Source organism: Erythranthe guttata, chromosome 7 (assembly GCF_056151865.1).
Source record: "Erythranthe guttata isolate IM_541 chromosome 7, IM_541, whole genome shotgun sequence".
NCBI classification, from domain to species: domain Eukaryota; kingdom Viridiplantae; phylum Streptophyta; class Magnoliopsida; order Lamiales; family Phrymaceae; genus Erythranthe; species Erythranthe guttata.
This window is the reverse complement of record NC_142539.1, coordinates 749,418-770,280: the sequence shown is the minus strand read 5'-3', so window position 1 is coordinate 770,280 and position 20,863 is coordinate 749,418. Positions and strand designations below refer to the sequence as shown.

At 35.1% G+C, this 20,863-nt stretch overlaps 4 protein-coding genes and 1 long non-coding RNA gene across 10 annotated transcripts; 4 read left to right on the top strand and 1 right to left on the bottom strand.

Annotated features, from left to right (window-relative positions):
- Window positions 1-800: 800 nt before the first annotated feature.
- Window positions 801-6,294, top strand: LOC105948760 (Transducin/WD40 repeat-like superfamily protein). 2 transcript variants are annotated; one of them, XM_088820526.1, is made up of 14 exons: window positions 801-1,757; window positions 1,899-1,980; window positions 2,394-3,421; window positions 3,523-3,664; window positions 3,749-3,994; window positions 4,092-4,386; window positions 4,482-4,603; window positions 4,690-4,809; window positions 4,904-5,035; window positions 5,105-5,338; window positions 5,430-5,573; window positions 5,663-5,788; window positions 5,856-5,972; window positions 6,080-6,294. In XM_088820526.1, exons 1-14 carry the CDS (start codon window positions 1,030-1,032, stop codon window positions 6,095-6,097), a joined length of 3,534 nt encoding a protein of 1,177 aa, XP_088676652.1. In that variant the 5' UTR covers window positions 801-1,029; the 3' UTR covers window positions 6,098-6,294. The 2 variants fall into 2 exon arrangements, with proteins under 2 accessions (XP_088676652.1, XP_088676651.1); XM_088820525.1 differs by having other exon boundaries at window positions 895-1,757; window positions 2,382-3,421.
- A 526-nt stretch (window positions 6,295-6,820) lies between these two features.
- On the top strand, window positions 6,821-8,524 carry LOC105948749 (uncharacterized). The gene is made up of 3 exons (XM_012971979.2): window positions 6,821-7,007; window positions 7,121-7,211; window positions 8,064-8,524. The coding sequence occupies exons 1-3, from the start codon at window positions 6,935-6,937 to the stop codon at window positions 8,188-8,190; spliced, it is 291 nt and encodes a 96-aa protein (XP_012827433.2). The 5' UTR covers window positions 6,821-6,934; the 3' UTR covers window positions 8,191-8,524.
- A 601-nt stretch (window positions 8,525-9,125) lies between these two features.
- On the top strand, window positions 9,126-11,629 carry LOC105949343 (UDP-glucuronic acid decarboxylase 2). Of its 2 annotated transcripts, none has more exons than XM_088820523.1 (8): window positions 9,126-9,677; window positions 9,815-10,119; window positions 10,233-10,380; window positions 10,498-10,577; window positions 10,653-10,736; window positions 10,809-10,883; window positions 10,985-11,077; window positions 11,160-11,629. In XM_088820523.1, the coding sequence occupies exons 1-8, from the start codon at window positions 9,404-9,406 to the stop codon at window positions 11,376-11,378; spliced, it is 1,278 nt and encodes a 425-aa protein (XP_088676649.1). In that variant the 5' UTR covers window positions 9,126-9,403; the 3' UTR covers window positions 11,379-11,629. The 2 variants fall into 2 exon arrangements, with proteins under 2 accessions (XP_088676649.1, XP_088676650.1); XM_088820524.1 differs by having other exon boundaries at window positions 9,140-9,677; window positions 9,821-10,119.
- A 491-nt stretch (window positions 11,630-12,120) lies between these two features.
- On the top strand, window positions 12,121-16,495 carry LOC105962304 (eukaryotic translation initiation factor 2 subunit gamma). Of its 4 annotated transcripts, none has more exons than XM_012986605.2 (9): window positions 12,121-12,337; window positions 13,144-13,338; window positions 13,496-13,557; window positions 14,025-14,137; window positions 14,218-14,320; window positions 14,541-14,768; window positions 14,846-15,064; window positions 15,316-15,576; window positions 15,900-16,495. In XM_012986605.2, exons 2-9 carry the CDS (start codon window positions 13,233-13,235, stop codon window positions 16,200-16,202), a joined length of 1,395 nt encoding a protein of 464 aa, XP_012842059.1. In that variant the 5' UTR covers window positions 12,121-12,337; window positions 13,144-13,232; the 3' UTR covers window positions 16,203-16,495. The 4 variants fall into 4 exon arrangements, with proteins under 4 accessions (XP_012842059.1, XP_088676646.1, XP_088676648.1 ...); XM_088820520.1 differs by having other exon boundaries at window positions 12,236-12,390; XM_088820522.1 differs by having other exon boundaries at window positions 12,249-12,367.
- Window positions 16,331-20,352, bottom strand: LOC148768948 (uncharacterized). Its single transcript, XR_016032083.1, has 7 exons — window positions 20,005-20,352; window positions 19,303-19,410; window positions 18,570-18,628; window positions 18,432-18,479; window positions 17,999-18,108; window positions 17,777-17,918; window positions 16,331-17,677 (listed from the first exon to the last, which is right to left on the bottom strand). It is a non-coding gene; the product is annotated as an uncharacterized LOC148768948 (long non-coding RNA).
- Window positions 20,353-20,863: the final 511 nt, after the last annotated feature.

The following is a 20,863-nucleotide window of genomic DNA, read 5'->3' as shown; positions in this document are numbered from 1 at the left end:
AATGAAAACTATAGTGCCCATACTAGTTACAGCTAAACACCTTTTCAAAAGCATATTTTCGAATATAAAAAGTTAATTAATTAATTAATTAATTTTTTGATAAGAAAAGACATAATCATATGACAATAATGGCAGACATGAACTCTAAATTAACATAGTACTTTGTATATATATCAATCAATCATTGCCTTAAATTCCCTCAAAACCAGTAATATTGTCTTTTTTTTTTTTTTTTGAATAAAGTAATATTGTCTTTTATTATATTATTTAAGTTTTATTTATTTATTTTTTAAATCTATTATCTTTGAGAAAATATAATATTCAACCTCACCTCCCAAAATCAATTTTTTTGGTCTGCATGTGAAAGGCATTATCAAGAAAGTTAATAGATAATATAGTAAAGTCGAGTTACTTACCCCGTTTCAAAATAAGTGTCGTTTAAAATTTTGACGCATATATTAAAAAAAAAATGTGAAAATCGGACGGATAGATCGAAAATAGCACTTTCGGAAATTGCAAAGTGGAAAATTAATTCCAAATCCGTTAAAAAAAATGGAAAAATTGGAGATTGGAATTTTGAAAATTGGAATAAGAAAATAACTTATTCCGAAATCATTTTTTTTAATTGAAATCGGCAGAATTCAGATATTCCTAATTTTAGTACCTATAATACAAAACGCATAGTATAAGTGTACTTTTCGTAAAATGATCGAACTTTTCAGAAATATTTGAGTAAACTAAAATCGTATCGGTAATCCGAATCTAATATACATTCCAATTTCGTTTCAAAAAAAAATCATAATCGGAAAATTTCAGATCGAAATCGAAGAAATTCAGAAATTCCGTTCCTATTTCGACTCCTAATATTACTTCTTCTCTATTAATTCCCAAATTAATCCATAATTCTCTCACACACACACACACACACACACACACACACACACACACACAAATATATGTAATAATAAAATCCAGTCCTTCTTCTTTCTTCTTCCATCTCCAACTTGTTTGAATGAGATATCAAAAACGATGACGTCACATCATCCAACCGCCCATATTATCCCACCACCACCACCGCCGCCGCCGCCAGAATTCTCCGGCGAAAATCAGAAACCACCGGACATCCAATCCGTACGTACACTCGTCACCATAATCAACCACCACATGCAAACAATTCTCCAAAACACAGAGTCGCAAAAAGCCCTAACCCTCAAATGCACCTCCAAACTCAAAATCAAATCACAGGAATTCTTCGAATTCTCCGAACACTCCGCCGTGTCAAACCTCTACTGGGGGATAGTCAACGCTGACTCAGCATCCCAATCCAAATGCCCGAACCAGAGATCAATCCAATTGGACGATTCCGAGAAGATGCTCCAGGTGCCGGCTTCGCTCGACGAAAATGGAATCACCATGGGGATTCCCAACAGTTACCTACTCTGCAGTTCCTACTTTTACCTCTCCGTCGTCGAGTTCCTCAGGGGCGACACGTGGCAGGTGGCCCTGCATTTCCTCCAGGCGGTTTCCGTCTCCCCGGGTCTCGTCTGCGGTGAGTTCGCTCCCGGAATCTGCCGGAGTTTGCTGCCGTTGTTGCTCGTCGATATTAGCCGTTGCGATGACGTCATGGTCGGTGATGATGACGTCATCACGATGAGGTGGATGGCTAGAAGGTATAAGCCGTGGTTGATGTACTATCGGATTATGTCGGGTGTCGATGATTTTCGCGATATGGGAAATCGAGGAACTACGACTAATGTGTGAGTAGTTTTTTTTTTTTTTTTTTTTTTAATCGTGTGTCGAATTTTTTAGTGTTTCGAATGTGTGTTAGTGCTACTATAAAAAATAATCACGAATCGAATTTTCGGAGAGGATTAATTTTGTTTCGTGTTTCGGAGCAGTTTTCGGAGGTCGAAAAGCTTAGAGCCTCAGAATTCGTGTGAACACACAAGTGGATTTTTAAGGATTAATACTATTCATAATGTAAGTTCATTAATTAATTGTTCTTAATAAGATTTCTATTATTTTGGATTTTTCGTTACTTTTGATGATCCAATTGCAAAAAAAACAAATAATTGTTGCAGCTTGTACTAATTCTCAACAAAAATTACTAATATTTCATAACCATTTAGTTCTTGGATATATAAAACATTTTGATCTCCATAAATCCAAGATTCTATTTTTTTCGATTTTTCGTTACTTTTGATGTTCAAATTGAAAAAATAAAAATAAATAAAAATAAATAAAATGATACAGCTTGAGAAGCTGATTTCATAATAATTTAATTATTGGATATAAACATTTTGATCCTAATTAGAAATCCAAGATTCTATATTAATTTTTTTTCGATTTTTTCCTTACTTTTGATGTTCGATTTGGAAAAGAATTTGATGCAGCCTCGTAGTTCTCAAGAAAGCAGTACTAATGGTGTGGAAGATGAGCAAATTGCATCTTATTCGAAAAAGACGAAAACTAAAGTTAGATCGAACATCAAATGCCTCAAAGATATTTTAACGGAATCAGAGCCAGAATCGAACGCCTCCTCTGTGGAAGAAGATGTTTTCCCTGACCAGTCACAACGTATAATCATTAAAAAAACAGCGACGAAAAAAGTTCGTCACAAAAGTTTAAGGATTCAGAAAAGCTCAAGCTGCAGAACCGAATTAGTTCCCTTACAACAACAACAACAAAACGACGAAAAAGAAGAAGAGTACCGTTACACGTTCGAAATAACAAAGATACACGAGATACTAAACAGCAAATCCGGACCAAAATACCCTCTCCTAAAAGACGTAATCTTGGATCAACTACTAATAGCCATTTCCTCTTCGAAGGAAGCGAAAGTAATTAGGACTTCAATGTCGATACTTTCAACTATCGTCACTTCGAACCGATCGCTTCTAGAAGACGTCAAACGAAAAGGGCTTCAGTTGTACGATTTAGCGACGGCCCTCAAACAGAATAAAGTGCACGAGGCGGTTACACTTATATACTTGATAAATCCATCTCCGTTAGAAATTAAAACACTCGAGCTCTTGCCTTGTCTTGTCGAGGTTGTTTGCAGTTATTACAAGATGGATTTGAATTTAGCCTCGATTATGCCGACCCCGCCTGCAGCTTCGTTGATGATTATAGAGGTTTTAGTGACGGCTTTCGACTGCGAGACGAATAATTTGCATTTATCGGAGATTAGTTCGAGGAGAGTGATTTCAAGGCTTGTGAAAATACCGAGGAAAGATAATCTTGAGGAGTTTATTTCTTTGGCTGCTGTACTTGTCGAGTGCATGAGATTCGATGGGAACTGTAGAAGGTATATATACGAGTTTTCTGAGGTGGGAAATTTTGTATCTCTTCTTTGGAGTAACGAAAAACGTGCCACGAATGTTGCGCTCGAGTTTTTTAACGAGCTTAGTAAAATGCCAAGGTACGGATGAGATATATCTATAGACTAGCTGTAGTATTCTTGAGTTTAAAATAAATTTCAGTGTGTTAATTATGAAATATTTATTTTCTTGAAAATTTTAGGTCGTCGAGTATCGGTTTGTTGGAGGAAATACGAAAACAAGGGAGCGTAAATAATATGTGCGCTTTATTTCTGCTCACGCAGAATTCCGAACCGGAATATAGACTTCTTGCAGCTAATTTGCTGCTTCAGTTAGAAGTTCTTGTAAGTTTTTTTTTATGCGTTTCTTTAAAAAAAACATTATAATAAAAATCACTAAATAATGATTTTTTTATTTTTTTTATTTAGGAAGATACATTTGCAAAATGTATGTATAGAGAAGAAGCAGCAAATGCCCTACTCGAGTCACTTGCGTGTGACGAGTCATCGTCGACACAAGCTTTGTCGGCGTTTATTTTATCGAATCTCGGTGGAACTTACTCATGGACAGGGGAGCCATACACTACTGCATGGCTGGTGAAAAAGACCGTTTTACCCTCGGCGAATCATATGAATTTGATAAAAAACTATGACTTTCTTGATCAAAGCATGCAGGTATACTATATATATTATTTATTATCTGAATTAAAATCGAGGTCCCTTTTTCTTTTAGAATCTATAAAGAATAAAATGCATTTAAAAAAATATATAGGATGGTGGAATAGATTTATGGTGCAGCAAAATCGGACAAAGAATGCTTCAAATTGGGGAGCCCGTTTTTCGTGCATTGGAAAAGGGACTTAATTGCAAATCGAAGAGAGTTTCTCGAGATTGTTTAATAGCTATTTCTTGGCTTGGATGTGAAATAGTGAAAAGTTCTGATGAAGTGAGAAATTCTGCTTGTGAAATTGTACTTCATAGTATCGAACAATTTGTTCATCCTGGTTTCGAGCTCGAAGAACGACTATTGGCTTGCTTATGTATCTATAATTATACCTCAGGCAGAGGTAATTATAATTTATATATAATGACTTATATATTTATTTAATATTAAACAGTTTGGATTAAATTGAAACTTTTTTTTTTTTTTATTTTGCGAAAGGGATGAAGAGAATAATTAGTTTATCCGAGGGAGTTCGAGAATCATTGAGACGTTTATCGAATGTTACGTGGATGGCTGAAGAGTTACTCAAAGTAGCTGATTATTACCAACCGAATAAATGGGTGAGTTTTCGTGTAATATTTATATATATGCATAGCATGTTTAGTGATTTTTTATATTCAAATTTTTAAAAATGGAAAAAATGCAGCGTATATCGTGCGTGCATAGCCAAATACTCGAGGCGGGAAGTAAATGTAATGGAGCTGTGACTGCACTTATATACTACAAAGGACTTCTTTGCAGTGGATATACAGACGGTTCGATTAAGGTTCCGTTTTTTTTTTCTTACAATATTAAATTTTTATTATTGCATTTGATATGATCAAGAAAATTAAATTTAATCGTTTTTCGGTTAAATACAGGTTTGGGATATTAAGGGACAAAGAGCAACACTTATTCAGGAAATTAAGGAGCACAAAAAGACTGTCACTTGTTTTGCACTTTATGAACATGGCAATTGCCTTCTAAGTGGTTCTTCTGACAAAACAATTAAGGTAATTTAGTTAATTAATTAATTAATTAATTAATCAAATTTTGATACTTAAAAAAAAAATTATTGGTAGATGTGGCAAATGATCCAGAAGAACTTCGAATGCATTGAAGTAATCACGACAAAGGAATCGATTAGAAGCATAGATTCGTGGGGAGAGTCGGTTTTCGCAACTACGCAAAGCAATAAACTAAAGGTTGTCGACGGATCGAGGAAAGCTAAAGACGTTTTCAAGAACAAACGAGTGAAGTGCTTAAACGTGACGCAGGGTAAAGTTTATGCAGGCTGCACTGATTCAAGTATACAGGTTCGTTTTAATACCGTTAATTAATTTATTTATTTTTCGTTTCTTGAAAAAAATAAAAAATTAGTTAATGACATTTTGGTTGATTTTTCAGGAATTGATGATTATAAATAATCGACACCAAGAAATGAAGCCGCCTACGAAGAGCTGGATGCAGAACAAGCCGATAAACTCGGTTTCCGTCTATAAGGACTGGTTGTATAGTGCGAGCTTAACCGTTGACGGCTCGAAGATTAAGGTAATATAAATTGTAAATTAATAATACATAATTAAATTAGTTAATCGTAGTATTTTATGATATTGATTAGACGAAGCGAAATGTATTAGGATTGGAGAAGAGGTAATAAGCCTCAAATATCGATAATGCCGGAGAGAGGAGCGAGTGTTCTTGCAATGGAAGTGGTCGAGGATTTTATTTATTTGAATTGCAGTACATCGTCGAGCAGCATCCAGGTAATTATAATCGATAAAAATCTTGAATTTTTAATATTCGACGTAAATTGCGATTGATCGGGCGCAGATATGGTTGAGAGGGACGCAGCAGAGAGTCGGGAGATTATCGGGTGGAAGCAAGATTACTAGCATGCTTACAGCTAATGACATGATTTTGTGTGGCACTGAGAAAGGTGTGATTAAGGTATAATTATGATTAATTAGTTCATTAATTAGTTGATTAATTTTTTTTATTTTTTTTTCAGTTCATGGATGATTACTTAGTACTAATTGTTGTCTGGAAAATTACAGGGATGGATTCCTTTGTAAGTTGCTGCATTCTTGGTGATTCTATTCGTTTTTTTTTTTTTTTTTTGTAAATTAAATTAATATATATATATTTTAATTTTTAATTTTAATTTTAATTTTTGTAAATATAGAGATGGAAATGGTGTAGTGATGTAGTGGTGTGCATTGTTTTTGTTATGTAAATTGATTGAAAATACCCTCCTTAAAAGTTAAAAGCGGTAGCGTATTCTTGATTTACGAGATAACGGTAAAGAAATCGGCAACAATTCGATTAACTACTTCTTCGCAGATTCGAAGATCAACTAAGGCAATGTCCGGAAGTTTGAATCAAGCAATTGATCGAGAACGTTTTAAAGTGGTTCGATCAGAGTGATCGACGTCCATCAGGAGAGAGATAACAAAATGCACTATGAACACTAATCGAATATCAGCATAACAAATTAATATTTTTCAGTGATTAAGGAGAAGAAAAAAAAAAATCGATTTAATTTTCTAATTTTTTTTGTATTTAATAACAAGAAAATATTTTATTTTATTTTTTATTTTTTTTCAATTCTTTTTTTTTTTCTTGGCAGATATTAATATTTTAATAAGAGAAAATAATTGAAATATTTATACAAACTTATTTGATATATATATATATATATATTTTTTTTAAATTCCAATTTGGGCCAGCCAAAACTGTGGGCTGCGAAATAGAAACCATTAACTACCAAACAGGTGACAAAAAACGTGTTTCGACCAAACACGTTTTCTGAAGTTCCGTGCTATAATTCTCTTCTGAATAAATAAAAATAAAAAACATCGTACCTGTAATAAAAGAAAGAACAATAGAAGAGAAAAATCAAGGGAAAAAAAATGGGAGAAAATCAAAAGGGCAAGCTTGAATCTATGAGGGAATGGGTTGTGGAACACAAGCTTCGTACTGTTGGTAATTATTTATATTAATTTTATTTTTCCATTACTTTATCTAAAGATTGGATTTTTATTGCGATTCTATTTTTTTTTTCTATAATTAATTTGGGTGAATTAATTTGTGTAAAGGAACGCTATGGGCGAGTGGAATTGTGGGTTCGTTGGCATATAATTGGTCTCAGCCGAATATGAAAACAAGCGTCAAGATTATTCACGCTAGGTTTGATTTCTGATTTTTTCTTTTATTTATTTTATGTATTTTTTTTTATAATTGGCATATAATTTTATTTTTGCTGTATGTGATGTGTTCAATTTTTTCAAGTGATGTCATTTTCTTGTGTATTTGGTTGTTTGCTGGTAACATAGTAATTTCATGCACAAGTAGGCCGTATTTGGGATGCCGATTTTGTATATGATTCGGCTTATTTAGCGTATGTTAATGAAGAATCGTGTGTTCTATAAGCATTCGTGATTGAGCGGAAAAAAAGAAAGAAAGAAGGGTTGTGTAATTGGATCATACGAAAAGTGATCCCGAATAAATTTAGTTTTGATGATTCTAGTTATGCAATAAGAACATGCTCCATATATGATAGTTTAATCACCTTTTACTAATTATCTTAGGCCTCGTTTGGTTGGGGAGATTAGCCATAATTAACTAAATAATTGGACTTTGTTTGATGTTTGGTATTCCCACTAATTTATCGGGTCGACCCACAAATATTACGTTACTGTAGTTCCTTTTAGGGAGCATTCTTGTTGGACGTCCCGGGGTTCGATAAAAATAATTGGGTTTTGATTAGATTATTTGATCTTATCTTGGCAACCAAACGAGGCTTTAGTCTAGTTCTAATGACATATTTAGGTCTCCATATAATATGTAACCATTGTCCAATATTCACTCGCTTTACCATTTTGTTTACGACGAAGCATGAGATTTTCGCAGCAATATCTATATCGTTTATCTATATATTTCTATTTTCACTTATATGATCGATCACCTTTCTTATACATAAATAAATAGAGTTTTATTAATCTTTGGTTTCGTAATTTTACTCGGAAAAAAAAAAATCAGGTTGCACGCACAAGCACTGACTCTTGCTGCATTAGCTGGCGCTGCTGTTGTGGAATATTACGACCACAATTCTGGAGCGAAAGCAGAGAGGGTTGCAAAGTTCCTCGACCGTAATGAACACCGATAGAAAACCAATACCCGAAAAAAAAAAACAAAAAAAAAAAAATCATCTTTTTGGATCATGTGTCGAAAAACTCGTACTGGGTTTATAGTTTTAAATTAGTTTGATGTTTATTGGTAAATACATCGAGCATTTTTCCTAGTGAACGTTTATGCCGAAGATAATGTTTTGCTGTGTATAGCAAAAACCTAAACAATGTTTTCATTTTCCGTTTTCGTTTTTTTCTTTTTCGTTAATTCATTTTGCGTGATTCTGCTGACCAATTTGTCATTCTTCTTGGAAGTGTAAAGCAGTTTTGCAAGAGTTTAAATGAAGACTTAATTGATGATTTATTACATTATATCTACATTGCTTTCTGTTGAGATTATTTTTCTCCTATTACTCTGATTATTACAGGAGAATGAATGTTTTTGGCTAATGGAGATAATTAGCTCTTAAATGTCAAATTAAACTGTTACTTATGTTTATTCGTCGAGATTCGATACATAATCAGAGCTAGGTGTAGCTACACCTGATTATTTACATCGGTTGGATTTCAACCGTATATTTAATTAAATAACTACCCACTAGTTATTTAATCCACATAGTGTAAATAACCAACCAGGTGTAACATGTAATTACCCTAATCGGGACCCTAATCTTCATTTTTTGTAATAAATATTGAATTTAAAGAAATCACAACACCTTATGTACTTAAAACCGGGCCGAATATAGAATCGGATAGTCAACTAGGTCCCAGTTGGACCGGTTCGATCTAGTTTTATATATTTTTAACTATTTTTTTAATTTGTTTAAATACATTAAAAGTGCTAAAATTACCATGAAAAAAATAGTAAATAAAAAATATATATTAAAAAAAATAAAAAAAAAAAAGACCAAGGAAGCGATCTTACGCCGAACTTTCATGCAAAAGCTTAGATCTCACCACTCCCTCTCTTCTCACTTTTGAGTTTTTCACACACAACACACACACACACACACACATCACATGCATGCATGTATGGTGTATCTATCATTAATGATAATCTCAATCAAATCTTCTACCTGACTTTTGGTTGCTTCCATTTTTCTTTTTAATTTGATTATTTATTCTCATCTTTCTTCCCTCAGATCTTCACATAAAATTCTACTTTTTCACATTTCAAAACCTCCATTTTTCTTGTTTTATTTATTACACAAAAAAAAAAAAAAAACACGCGTACGAGGAAAAAGGTGACGAATGGGCACCGATCGACAGTTGAAAAGGAGCAATAGCAAGAAACACCATCAAAAGAAATCTTTTACGTACCCTTTTACGTACATTCTTCAAGAACAGAGATTCATTTGTCTATTAATCGGGATCGCCGCTTCGTATACGGTTTTCAATGCCGTAATCCCTTCTTATTCATCGCATCGAAAAGGGTTCATCACCGCCCCCGATGAGTCTATTTCCGGTCACAACTACCGCCGCTTCGCCTACGCAATCGACTCCGGATTACGCCACCTCACCGCAGGTATACGTTGTTCACCGTCAAGGATCAAGGATCTTGATTTTTTTTGTATTTTTTTTTTAATTTTGCTATATTTGGTTTGATGAAAAAATTAAAAAAAATCAAATCTTTATTACATAATGGGAGTCTGTAATAAATAGTTGCAGGTGGAAGAATTCCATTAGGGCTGAAAACCAAAAGCTTGAGAATTTTAGTGACAGGTGGCGCCGGTTTCGTGGGCAGCCATTTGGTCGACCGTTTAATAGCTCGTGGAGACAGTGTAATTGTGGTCGATAATTTCTTCACGGGGCGTAAAGGAAATCTATTACACCATTATCGAAACCCTAACTTCGAGCTAATTCGGCACGATGTAGTGGAGCCGATTTTGCTAGAAGTCGATCAAATCTACCACTTGGCTTGCCCTGCTTCCCCTGTACATTACAAGTACAACCCCGTCAAGACAATTATATCCTTTTTCGATCGTCGCTCGATTCTTGAAATTAAAAGCTATAGTTCTTGAAAAAATAGTTTATTACATTGCTTTAATTTTTCTTGACTATAGTGGTTTTTAGATGTCACAAGACAAATGTGATGGGAACATTGAATATGTTGGGATTGGCTAAGAGGGTCGGTGCACGTTTTCTTCTAACGAGCACTAGTGAAGTGTACGGCGATCCGTTGCAACATCCGCAAGTCGAGACTTATTGGGGCAATGTTAATCCTATCGGTATGTAATAATACGATTGTTAAAGCATTTTTAGTCGAAAAAAATTGGATTTTGATCGGTCACTAAGGTAGTAAAATTATTTTTCGAGTTGAAAAAAGATTGGATTTTTATGAACAGGGGTTCGAAGTTGCTACGACGAGGGAAAACGTACAGCCGAGACGTTGACTATGGATTATCACAGAGGACTTAATCTCGAGGTTATAATAAGATCCTTATCAAATATATATTCCACATCAATAAACATAGTATTTCTGTAATTGTTTTTTTCACAGGTAAGAATTGCTAGAATTTTCAACACGTACGGCCCGCGTATGTGTATCGATGATGGCCGTGTCGTGAGCAATTTCGTCGCTCAGGTAAGTCCTAAATGCTCAATTTTTTTTTAATGCTTGTTATTATATATAGCATTAGAGAGATCACTTTCGCAGGCCTTAAGAAAAGAGCCGTTGACTGTTTACGGAGATGGAAAGCAAACTCGAAGCTTTCAATACGTTTCCGATTTGGTAAACAAAATCTTGACTAATCACCTCTTTGATTACATCGAAGAATACTTAATCGTAGTACCGTTCTTGATCATACAACGAAAATTTAATTAACAAAACAGGTTGAAGGTTTGATGAGATTGATGGAAGGCGATCACGTGGGCCCGTTCAATCTCGGTAACCCCGGTGAATTCACCATGCTCGAACTTGCTAAGGTGTACACCTTTTTTTTTTTTTTTTTTTTTACATTAAAAAAACGACGAAAAAAAAAATTAAATAAGTAAATTATTCTTGCAGGTAGTACAAGACACAATAGATCCAAATGCAAAGATAGAATTCAGACCAAATACAGAAGATGATCCACATAAAAGAAAGCCTGATATTTCAAAGGCTAAGGAACTACTAGGGTGGGCCCCGACGGTTTCCCTAAGTGATGGACTTCCTCGTATGGTCGACGATTTCAGACAACGAATATTCGGCGACGAAAACGATCAAACGGGCACCTCCAGTGCGTGAAAACTTTCAATTTCCCGAGTCGAAAGAAATTAAAAAGGATAAAATATTGCTTGCTCAAGAATAAGAGACAATTAAAAGTAGTTATACTTATATAGTTATATATATAGATATAGATATAGATATAGTTTCAAGCAGTTATGGAATAGTGTGTTATGAGATGTTAAAACATCGTTTACGTACGATATTGTTTACGAGACATCCAACGAAGGTTAATTAATCCGACATGATTTATAGTTTTGGAACTGTTTTAATTAGTCGTCTCGACATTGGCGTAGAATCGTATTTTTTATGGAAACGAGGGGTATTTTCGTCAAATGTACTATCGATGTTTACTTGACGTAGGAATATAAAACTATAGAAAATGAAATAGATTCTTTTCAACTTTATTCTTCAAACTTTTGTTGTATGTTACACTCGATGAAGTTTGCCATCTGCTATATATCCAATTACAAACGCGTGTGCGTATATATATATATTACACACATTTATATATATGTGTGTTCGATTTCTTACAATTTTAAGATGACACGACTGTCATATTTTATCCGGTGTAACATGGTACAAGACGCTAGAAAAAAAAAACGTGCATCATTCGGGTTTTGTTAAGAAAAAATCGCGTATAATATTCCACATTTTTTTAAAGTATTATGATTGGATTGTATGTTATAAAATTGAATAACTAATTGATTTTTTTAGTTATATATAGTATTTAGGGATTTAATAAAATACCTTTCCTGAATGTGAAGTGTGAAAACTAATTTAATTGGTAGACAAGAAAAGTAGAAAAATCAATTTGAAAAATCTTCAGTGCTAGAAATTAGAATAATACAACTCCTGAGGGGCCTTTTAGCAAAAAACATGTATTTATTTGTTAGCACTTTTATAACTATCCCTAAAATCCCTATTTCTCTCACACTCTGCTATAGAAAACGCGCTCCGACGGCTGCTCTAAGACGAAGGTCAGCTCCGCCGTTCCTCCTCCGCCGTCTGTTCGTATACATTTCTTTTTTACGTCGGCATCAAATCATTGTTTTTATTCTTATTTTGTCGTCAATTTTATTGCTCCATTTGGTAGTTCGAGCTTTTTCAGATTTAGGTTTTTATGCGTCCGTAATTTTTTTCTGGGTGAACTTGGTTTTCGGACGGGATTTTTTGGATATATGTTTCTCGGTTTGAATTGTTTTGTTTTTAGGGTTTTCTTCTTGGTATTGGGGTGAGATATTGGGGATTAGGGTTTTAGCGGAAACGATTTTGTTCTTTATCCAGTGAGAAATGGTGATTGTGCGTGTGTTATTTGGGATATTAGGGCTTAAGATTTGATGGAACGCTAATCCACTGCCTTGATGGGTATGGGTCTTTGTAAGGGATTATGAATTTGTGTTGTGAATTGCGAAATAAGATTGAAGTGTCGATCTACTATGTTGATTTTCAACTCTTGCAATTGTCGAGTAACAGTGAAATATATCGTGAAATTTCTGCAATATATTTTCCGATATTGGTCTGCTCTTTCTTATGTGAACATAAAAAAGAAGTTAATAGTTGATGATAACGCTTATTTGCATGGTATTTACGCCAATTATGAAGCACCTTATTAATCTGGTATTATAGGATGAGTTCATCGAAAAAGTTCTTTGTAAATTCTTATTACTATTGCCCCCAATTCATACTTGTAACCAGATTATTGCATGTCTACACATTCAAATTTTGTTGTCATAAGCAAACTTAACTTGAATTTGCAAGAAATAATGATGACCTTTTGTTGCAGGCTATTGTTAATTTCCTAAGTGGCCTTCTCTTCTTTGCGCCTTGACTTTACAATTTGATATTGAGAGCGACATATCTAAAGCTGCCAAAATGTCTAGAAAGGGTTTGATGGAGCAGGATTTAAGCAAGTTGGATGTAACACAACTACATCCACTCTCACCTGAGGTTATTTCTCGCCAAGCTACAATAAACATTGGTAAGCTTGTACAGCTGTATTTACATTGGTTTGAACTGCTTTTTTCCTCCCTGCAAGAATTGCAAATTTTCACATTTTATTTTTTTATTTTGAAGTATTCTCTATGTTAGCTGCTCAGAGAGCATATCTCCGTACTAATTCAATACTGCTCCTTCAGGTACCATCGGTCATGTGGCTCATGGTAAGTCAACAGTGGTGAAGGCCATATCTGGTGTTCAGGTATATAACTTCTTCGGTAATTTCTTGGAAATGTGTTTACTTTGTGAGTCTAGAAAACATTTTTCTACTGCAGTTATCTCCTTGTGAATCTGATCACTGTGATATGCTTAGTATCTCTGTAATAATTCTTATAGGTTAGATCCAAATGGTTTATGTTAATTTTCTCGGACTTAAATGGTTGTAGCTGACCAGTTCTTGGGATGCACGATTTGGTTATTCATATTTGAAATGATCTTAATGGAAGAGGAAATCTTACATACTAAGGATTTTGCTAGCAATTTAATTTATTGGCTTGTTGTCATGTGCCTAAGTGTCTTGTTCTAATCCATTTTTAGTGGGCTTGTTTTCATCATTTTCTTGATGAGTAATGATGACGAGCAGTGTAGTTCTTGGACTCTTAAGGCCAAGAGAGAGAATACATATGTGATTTATATTTTTTCTGATTTTGGAATACTTTCTACGTACAGACTGTTCGGTTTAAAAATGAATTGGAACGTAATATCACTATCAAGCTTGGATATGCCAATGCAAAGATATACAAGTGTGAAGATGATCGATGCCCTCGACCCATGTGCTACAAGTAAGATAAGCAATGTGGATTTCTGTTACTGTGATGTGCTTCTTTTCTTGGTTTTCATTAAACATGCTTATTTTTATCAGGGCATATGGAAGTGGAAAAGAAGACAGTCCAGCATGTGATGTTCCTGGGTTTGAGAATGCCAGGATGAAATTGCTTAGACATGTCTCCTTTGTCGATTGCCCTGTAAGTTTCTTTTAATTTTGTAGCATTTGCAACTCAATTTCATTTTGGACAACTTTGAGTAGGATGCTGCCAGAATACTGAACATCAATTTGGGTATTTGTCGATTCATATGTTGGTTTGCATGTAAAAATTGCATTCTACATGGATTATTTGTGAACTAAATCTTTCATTTAGGCTTCTCTCATTTCATGAGTGTTCATACTGTCGTACTTGCCCATAGGGTCACGATATTCTCATGGCTACAATGCTTAACGGGGCAGCAATTATGGATGGAGCTTTGCTTCTAATAGCTGCCAATGAGAGTTGCCCTCAACCTCAGACTTCAGAACATTTAGCTGCTGTTGAGATCATGCGTCTCCAACATATCATAATTCTTCAGAATAAAGTTGACCTTGTTCAGGAAAATGTTGCTATCAACCAGCATGAAGCCATTCAGAAATTTATTCAGGTCCGTTTTTGCAACTGGTGTGGAACAAATTAAATTTATAGCCATATGTAAAAGAATCTTCCGAATTGTCTTTTCAGGGAACTGTCGCAGATGGTGCACCTGTGGTACCAATTTCTGCGCAGCTGAAGTATAATATTGATGTTGTATGCGAATACATTATCAAGAGAATTCCTATCCCAGAGAGGAATTTCATTTCACCACCAAATATGATTGTGATCAGGTCTTTTGATGTCAATAAGCCTGGGTCTGAAGTTGATGAAATCAAAGGTGGTGTTGCTGGTGGAAGTATTTTGAAGGTAAATACTTCGAATGTAATAACTGAACCTATTTATTTTGGCTCACATTTGTTTTTCTGATGGTGATCTGCTTATTCTATCAGTGAAAATCGTAGAAAGTGGTCTTTCACTAGGTTTAATTTATTGAAGTCATATTTTGTTACTTTCTCCTATTGATCTCTCTCAGAAGTAGTCACCTGCGAATCAATCATCCATTAGGAATGTAAAAGAGCAGTTGATATTTATTTATTTATTTAAATTTTTGTTTGCAGGGTGTTTTGAAGGTAAACCAATTTATCGAGGTCCGTCCAGGTATTGTTGTGAAGGACGAAACCGATAACATCAAGTGCACACCTATCTACTCCAGGATTGTTTCCTTGTACGCAGAGCAAAATGAATTACAATTTGCTGTGCCTGGAGGCCTTATTGGAGTTGGAACAACAATGGACCCCACACTTACACGTGCTGACAGGTTGGTCGGCCAGGTTCTTGGAGAAGTCGGTTCACTCCCTGAAATCTATGTTGAACTTGAGGTAATAATATAGTTTTTGTTCTCAAATTAGTTGCATAGTTTTGTTCGCGATGGCCAATTTAATTGTTTCTACATACAAATCGTCTTTAGGACTATTGCATGATATACAGTCCGTGTACTGGTTAGTATCCCTCGTAGGATTGTGTTGATTGATTAAAATCCGGGTTCTTTTTTTTTTTTTTTTTTTTGTCATGGGCTTGAAACCCGAACCTTGATTATACTGATTATCAAGTCCCTATTCAGATTTGAAAAAGAGGTCTAAATGTAGTGAATAATGTTGCAACAAATTCTGCAATGGTTGTTGATCATGTATATTGAATGCAGGTGAATTTCTTTTTGCTGAGGCGATTGCTAGGTGTTAGGACAAAGGACTCAGAAAGGCAGGTTAAGGTGTCGAAGCTGACAAAGGGAGAGATTCTCATGTTGAACATAGGATCCATGTCAACAGGTGCACGTGTTGTTGCTGTGAAGAATGTTTTCGCTAAACTACAGCTGACTTCACCTGTGTGTACTAGCAAAGGAGAGAAAATAGCATTGAGCCGAAGAATCGATAGGCACTGGCGTCTGATTGGCTGGGGTCAAATCCAAGCTGGCATTACTCTCGAGGTTCCCCCCTGTCCCATCTAAGTGAACTAGTTCTCTACTGAATTTACACCGCAAACGAGAGTAGAAGAAAAACAGACAACTAGATGGGAACAATTTTTGTTCGATGGAGGAGAAAAGATTTTTTGGATTTTCGGATACTTATGTGTTTATTTTTTTTTAAATTTCGTTTTTTTTGCTTTTAATATTGTTTGTCTGAAGTTGGTTTAATTGCATTTTGGACATTGAGTGTTCAACTAAAAACCAATCTGTTGCAGTATGATTCTTGTATGCAAATTGTCTTGATTATGGCCCAATTACGAATTTTTTGGACTTTAGTAGGCCCAATTTCGATTTCTGTAAAATTATGAGCTTTTTTTATATTTGAAATAGAAAATTATGGGCTTCATTTAAATTGAAATAGAATATTATGGGCTTTTTATTAGGCCCAGTAACGAATTCTAAAAAAGTTTGGGCTTTTAAGTAGGCCCATTTACGATTTCGGTACTTTAATAGGGCCCATTTGAAAAAAAATCGCTTTTTAGTAGGCCCAGTTACGATGTCTGTAAACTTTTGGGCTTTTTATTTATTTAAAATAGAAAACGTTGGGCTTTTTAGTAGGCTCATAACTCACGGAACATTATGGGCTTTTAATTAGGCCCACTCCACTTACAATTTCAGGAAACGTTTGGGCTTTTAGTTAGGCCCAACTATCTGAAAAAATATGGGCTCTTCCTTAGGCCCAATAATAATTTATGGAAAGGTCCAATTAAGATTTTCTGGAAAGATTTGGGCTTTTTTTGGCCCAATTAGGTTAGGCCCAATACTGGAAAAGTTTGAGATTTCCTTAGGTCCAATTACAATTTATAGAAACGTATTGTTTTCTTTCATAGGTCCAAATACGTTTTTTGGAAAAGTTTGGGCTTTTTGTTAGGCCCTATAGAAAAATACAGGCCTTTCGTTAGGCCCAGTTCAATTTATGTAAAAGTTTATCCTTTTTATTAGGCCCAGTTACAAATTATGGAAAAATATGGGCTTTTTCTAAGTCCCTATGTCAATTTTTGGTAAAGTTTGGGCTTTTATTGGCCCAATAAGGATTTTCAGAAATGTTTGGACTTTTTCTTCGTCCCAATAATCATATCGTATTGATTAGGCCGAATTACAATTTCTAGAAAGTTTGAGTTCCCTATTATACTAGCTTTTTACTAGGCCCAATTACGATTTATGAAAAGTTTGGGCTTTTTACTAGGCCCAATTTCGATCTTGGCATTTTATTAGGCCCAATTACGATTTCTTCAAAAGTTTGGGCCTTTTATTAGGCTTACTTAGAGGGACATTTTTAGAAGCGTCAATCCGAATTGAGAGAGAAGAGAGAGAGAGAGAGAGAGAGAGCTTTTTTCGTCCGTTACCACACCAAGAGGCCACTGTGCTAGATGAGTAAGTATGGCTCTGCACGAGAACTGCTGCTCAATATCGGTCTTAGACTCTCTACCTCCCCAGCAAATTTCCTCTCAAATTTCCTGCACATCGTATATGTCAGTGTGTGTGCGCGTTTGTGTGTGTGTGTGTGTGTGTGAGAGAGAGAGAGAGAGAGAGAGAGAGAGAGAGAGATGACGTACATTGCACAAACGCGGTGCCCCCTTGGTAAACACTCCCCGGTATGTATGTATATATACCGGGGATATTATTACTCCAGGTAAATAATACATGATAGAGAAATCGTATGTCTGTATCTTCAATTACAACTTCATTGACTTGTATCTGTACCCCAAAAAAATACATGATTTTAAAGAAACGTATGTATGTATATGCAATTGGGAAAGTATATTACATGGACTTACGTCCTTGCGGGTGCAGAAGCAACGGAAAGGAAAAGTTCCTTGAGTTGATGGGCCGCAACTTTGCCGTCATTGTCAGAGCAAGCAACATGCCTTTCCACTTTCATCCATCACTAAAACGCAAAAACGAAATAACAAAATTAGAGCAAGAATTCATTGTCTTGTACAATAGAGTCCAAAGAATTTCGCTTAAAAAGGAATTCGTCTAGGGATGAAGATATATTTCATATTGAGACAATGGCATATTTATGCAACTCTTGTTCAAACATTAATATTTCATACTTCACACATGATCAATTAAATCTCATAATCATATGGGTGAGTTATGAATGCAAAAGGAATGCGTACACACACACACACACAGAGAGAGAAAAGAACAATCCACATTAAAAAAAAAAAAATTAAGTGAAAAAAAAACATTTAATATATCACTTACTTGCTGGCATAATTGAGAATCTTCAGAACTGAAGACAGTTGAAGTAGCCTGACATTCATTACAAAGACAAACAATCGATCAATAAGTGAAAAATAAATATAAGTATGTAACATATGAAAACAATGTGTTATTACAAACCGGTAGTCCAGCGCTCGTGACATAAGGAGGATGGCACCAGCAGGAGGATTATGCGACATCTATAACAGTAAACATAATTATTAAAAAATAAACCGAATAACATAAAATAAAATAAAAAAATGCGCCGATTCATTTTATCACATGTTGAAATACGGGCTTTATAAAAATTTGGCTATGTCTTCCTACTAATCTAGCTTTTTCGGAAATTTAAATGGTTATTATAACCTGGAAAACTCTAAACCGCTTTAACCACCCCCCGGAGAGATTTAGCATCCGTAAACAACCAAAAACAAAAGGCAAATTCTATATAACTCTAAAGTCTAGAAAACAGTGTCACAAACAGGAAAACAGATCTTATGTGTGTAGCATATACGTAAACGGATACGAAAGAGAAACAGGAACCGACAGATTTTTTTGAGGGAGAAGAGAATATATTTGAAATACTTTTAGGGTCCATTTGGATGGAGGGATTTGGGGAGGGATTTGATTTGGGGAATGGATTTGAAATGACTCCAATTTTGGAGTCATTTGAAATCCATCACTATTGCTCCAAAATCAACTAAAAATGTGGGGTGGGGATTTGAAATCCATCTCCAAATCCCTCAATCCAAACAAGTCCGAGGGATTTGTTATTATGGATTTGAAATCCCTCCCCCAAATCCCTCCATCCAAATGCACCCTTATATAACAAATAACACCAACGTAAGACATATATGTTAATTATTGGACTTACACCAGAATTGCCGCCTGGAACTCTTTTACCGCCACCTCCGTTGAGGGTAGATGGGGGCTTTTTGTTTTCTTTTCCCTCATCTGAAGATGCCATTGTTAGTATGTACTTCTGCAAATACAGAAACACCGAGTGCATAAATATATAATTAACACAATACTAATACGCAAACAGAAATATCATACATCGATAAATCAACAAAGACGGATGCAACAAACACAAATCGGATATAGGAACACGAAACATCCCAAAACCTTTGAACAATATTCTCCCAACTAAAGAAAAATTTTAAGGTTCAATGTTTCTGCATCTATAATAATAATAATTATACAAAAAACATAATTAATACAATTTTGATGATTCAATTATCACATATTGAAAACTGATTTGAGTAGAATTCAGCACGATAGAGCTAAGAACCCTAAAAACCCTAAGAACCCTAACAGAGCATTTGCATAGAATTACGATAGATAAATAAAATGAAGTGTAGTTTAAGAGCAGAAAAAAGCAACAATACATTTGACGATTCAATTATCACACATTGAATACATATCTGAGTAGAATTCAGATCGATTAAGCTACGAACACTAAAAACCCAAACCAACCTAAGATCGTAAGTCGTAACAGGGCATTTGGAATAGCATTACGAATTAACTATAAACGAAAAATAACGCGTAAATTAAGAAGAGAAAAAAGAAATAATACATTTGATTTGAGCGCTTAATGCTTCAATCTTCAGTAGCGGCAAGACAACACCCGTTGAACAGAGAGTAGCGGCGGCGGTGGAAGCAAAAAATCAGAAGGGGGAAAAGAGAAGACATAACTAGGGTTTTTTGGGGGGCATTGTTTGCCTCATTCGGAGAAGCAAGGCCTCCGTTCAACGGCGCCGACCACACCCGTTATCGGAAATCCGTCACCGGCGCGTAATCTCTCCGGTCGCCTCTGCACTGCAGGTCCGCCATTAGGGTTTGATCGGAGTTGTGGACGATGGTGAATTCCTTTTCATGGGGCCTGCTGGTGGATTAGTTCAGAACCGAACCGAACCGACCCAATAAAATACAATTTATTACTTTTCTTATATTTCAAATATTTTTTACTATTATTAAATAGGGTGGGGATCAGATGCAACGGAGTGCATCGTAGCCAGAATAATCATCTGATTTTCAATACAAATTAACGGCTGTGATTTGTTAGATCCTATCTATCCTTCCTAGCATTGGTTCCACAGAAAACTTAGCCCACTGGGCCGGGCTAACCATTCTTCTAGTCCAATTGCAGTTTGCTGGACCATTTATTTATATAAGGGCGGAAATTGAACGAATCGAATCGAAATTGTTTAAAAAAAATGCCATTTGTCGAAAATTTTAATGAAAAAACTTTGCCGAAATTCGGAAAAAACTCAGTTTTTTTTTTTAGTATATATAACAATATTGATGCTAGTAGTGTAAATTTAGAAAAAAATAATCAGAAATTTTCGGAAATAAAATCGGATCGAAAATCTGAATCTTCCGACTGGAATTGGCGGAGTTCGGAAATTCCGTTCAAATTTTCACCCCTATTTTAT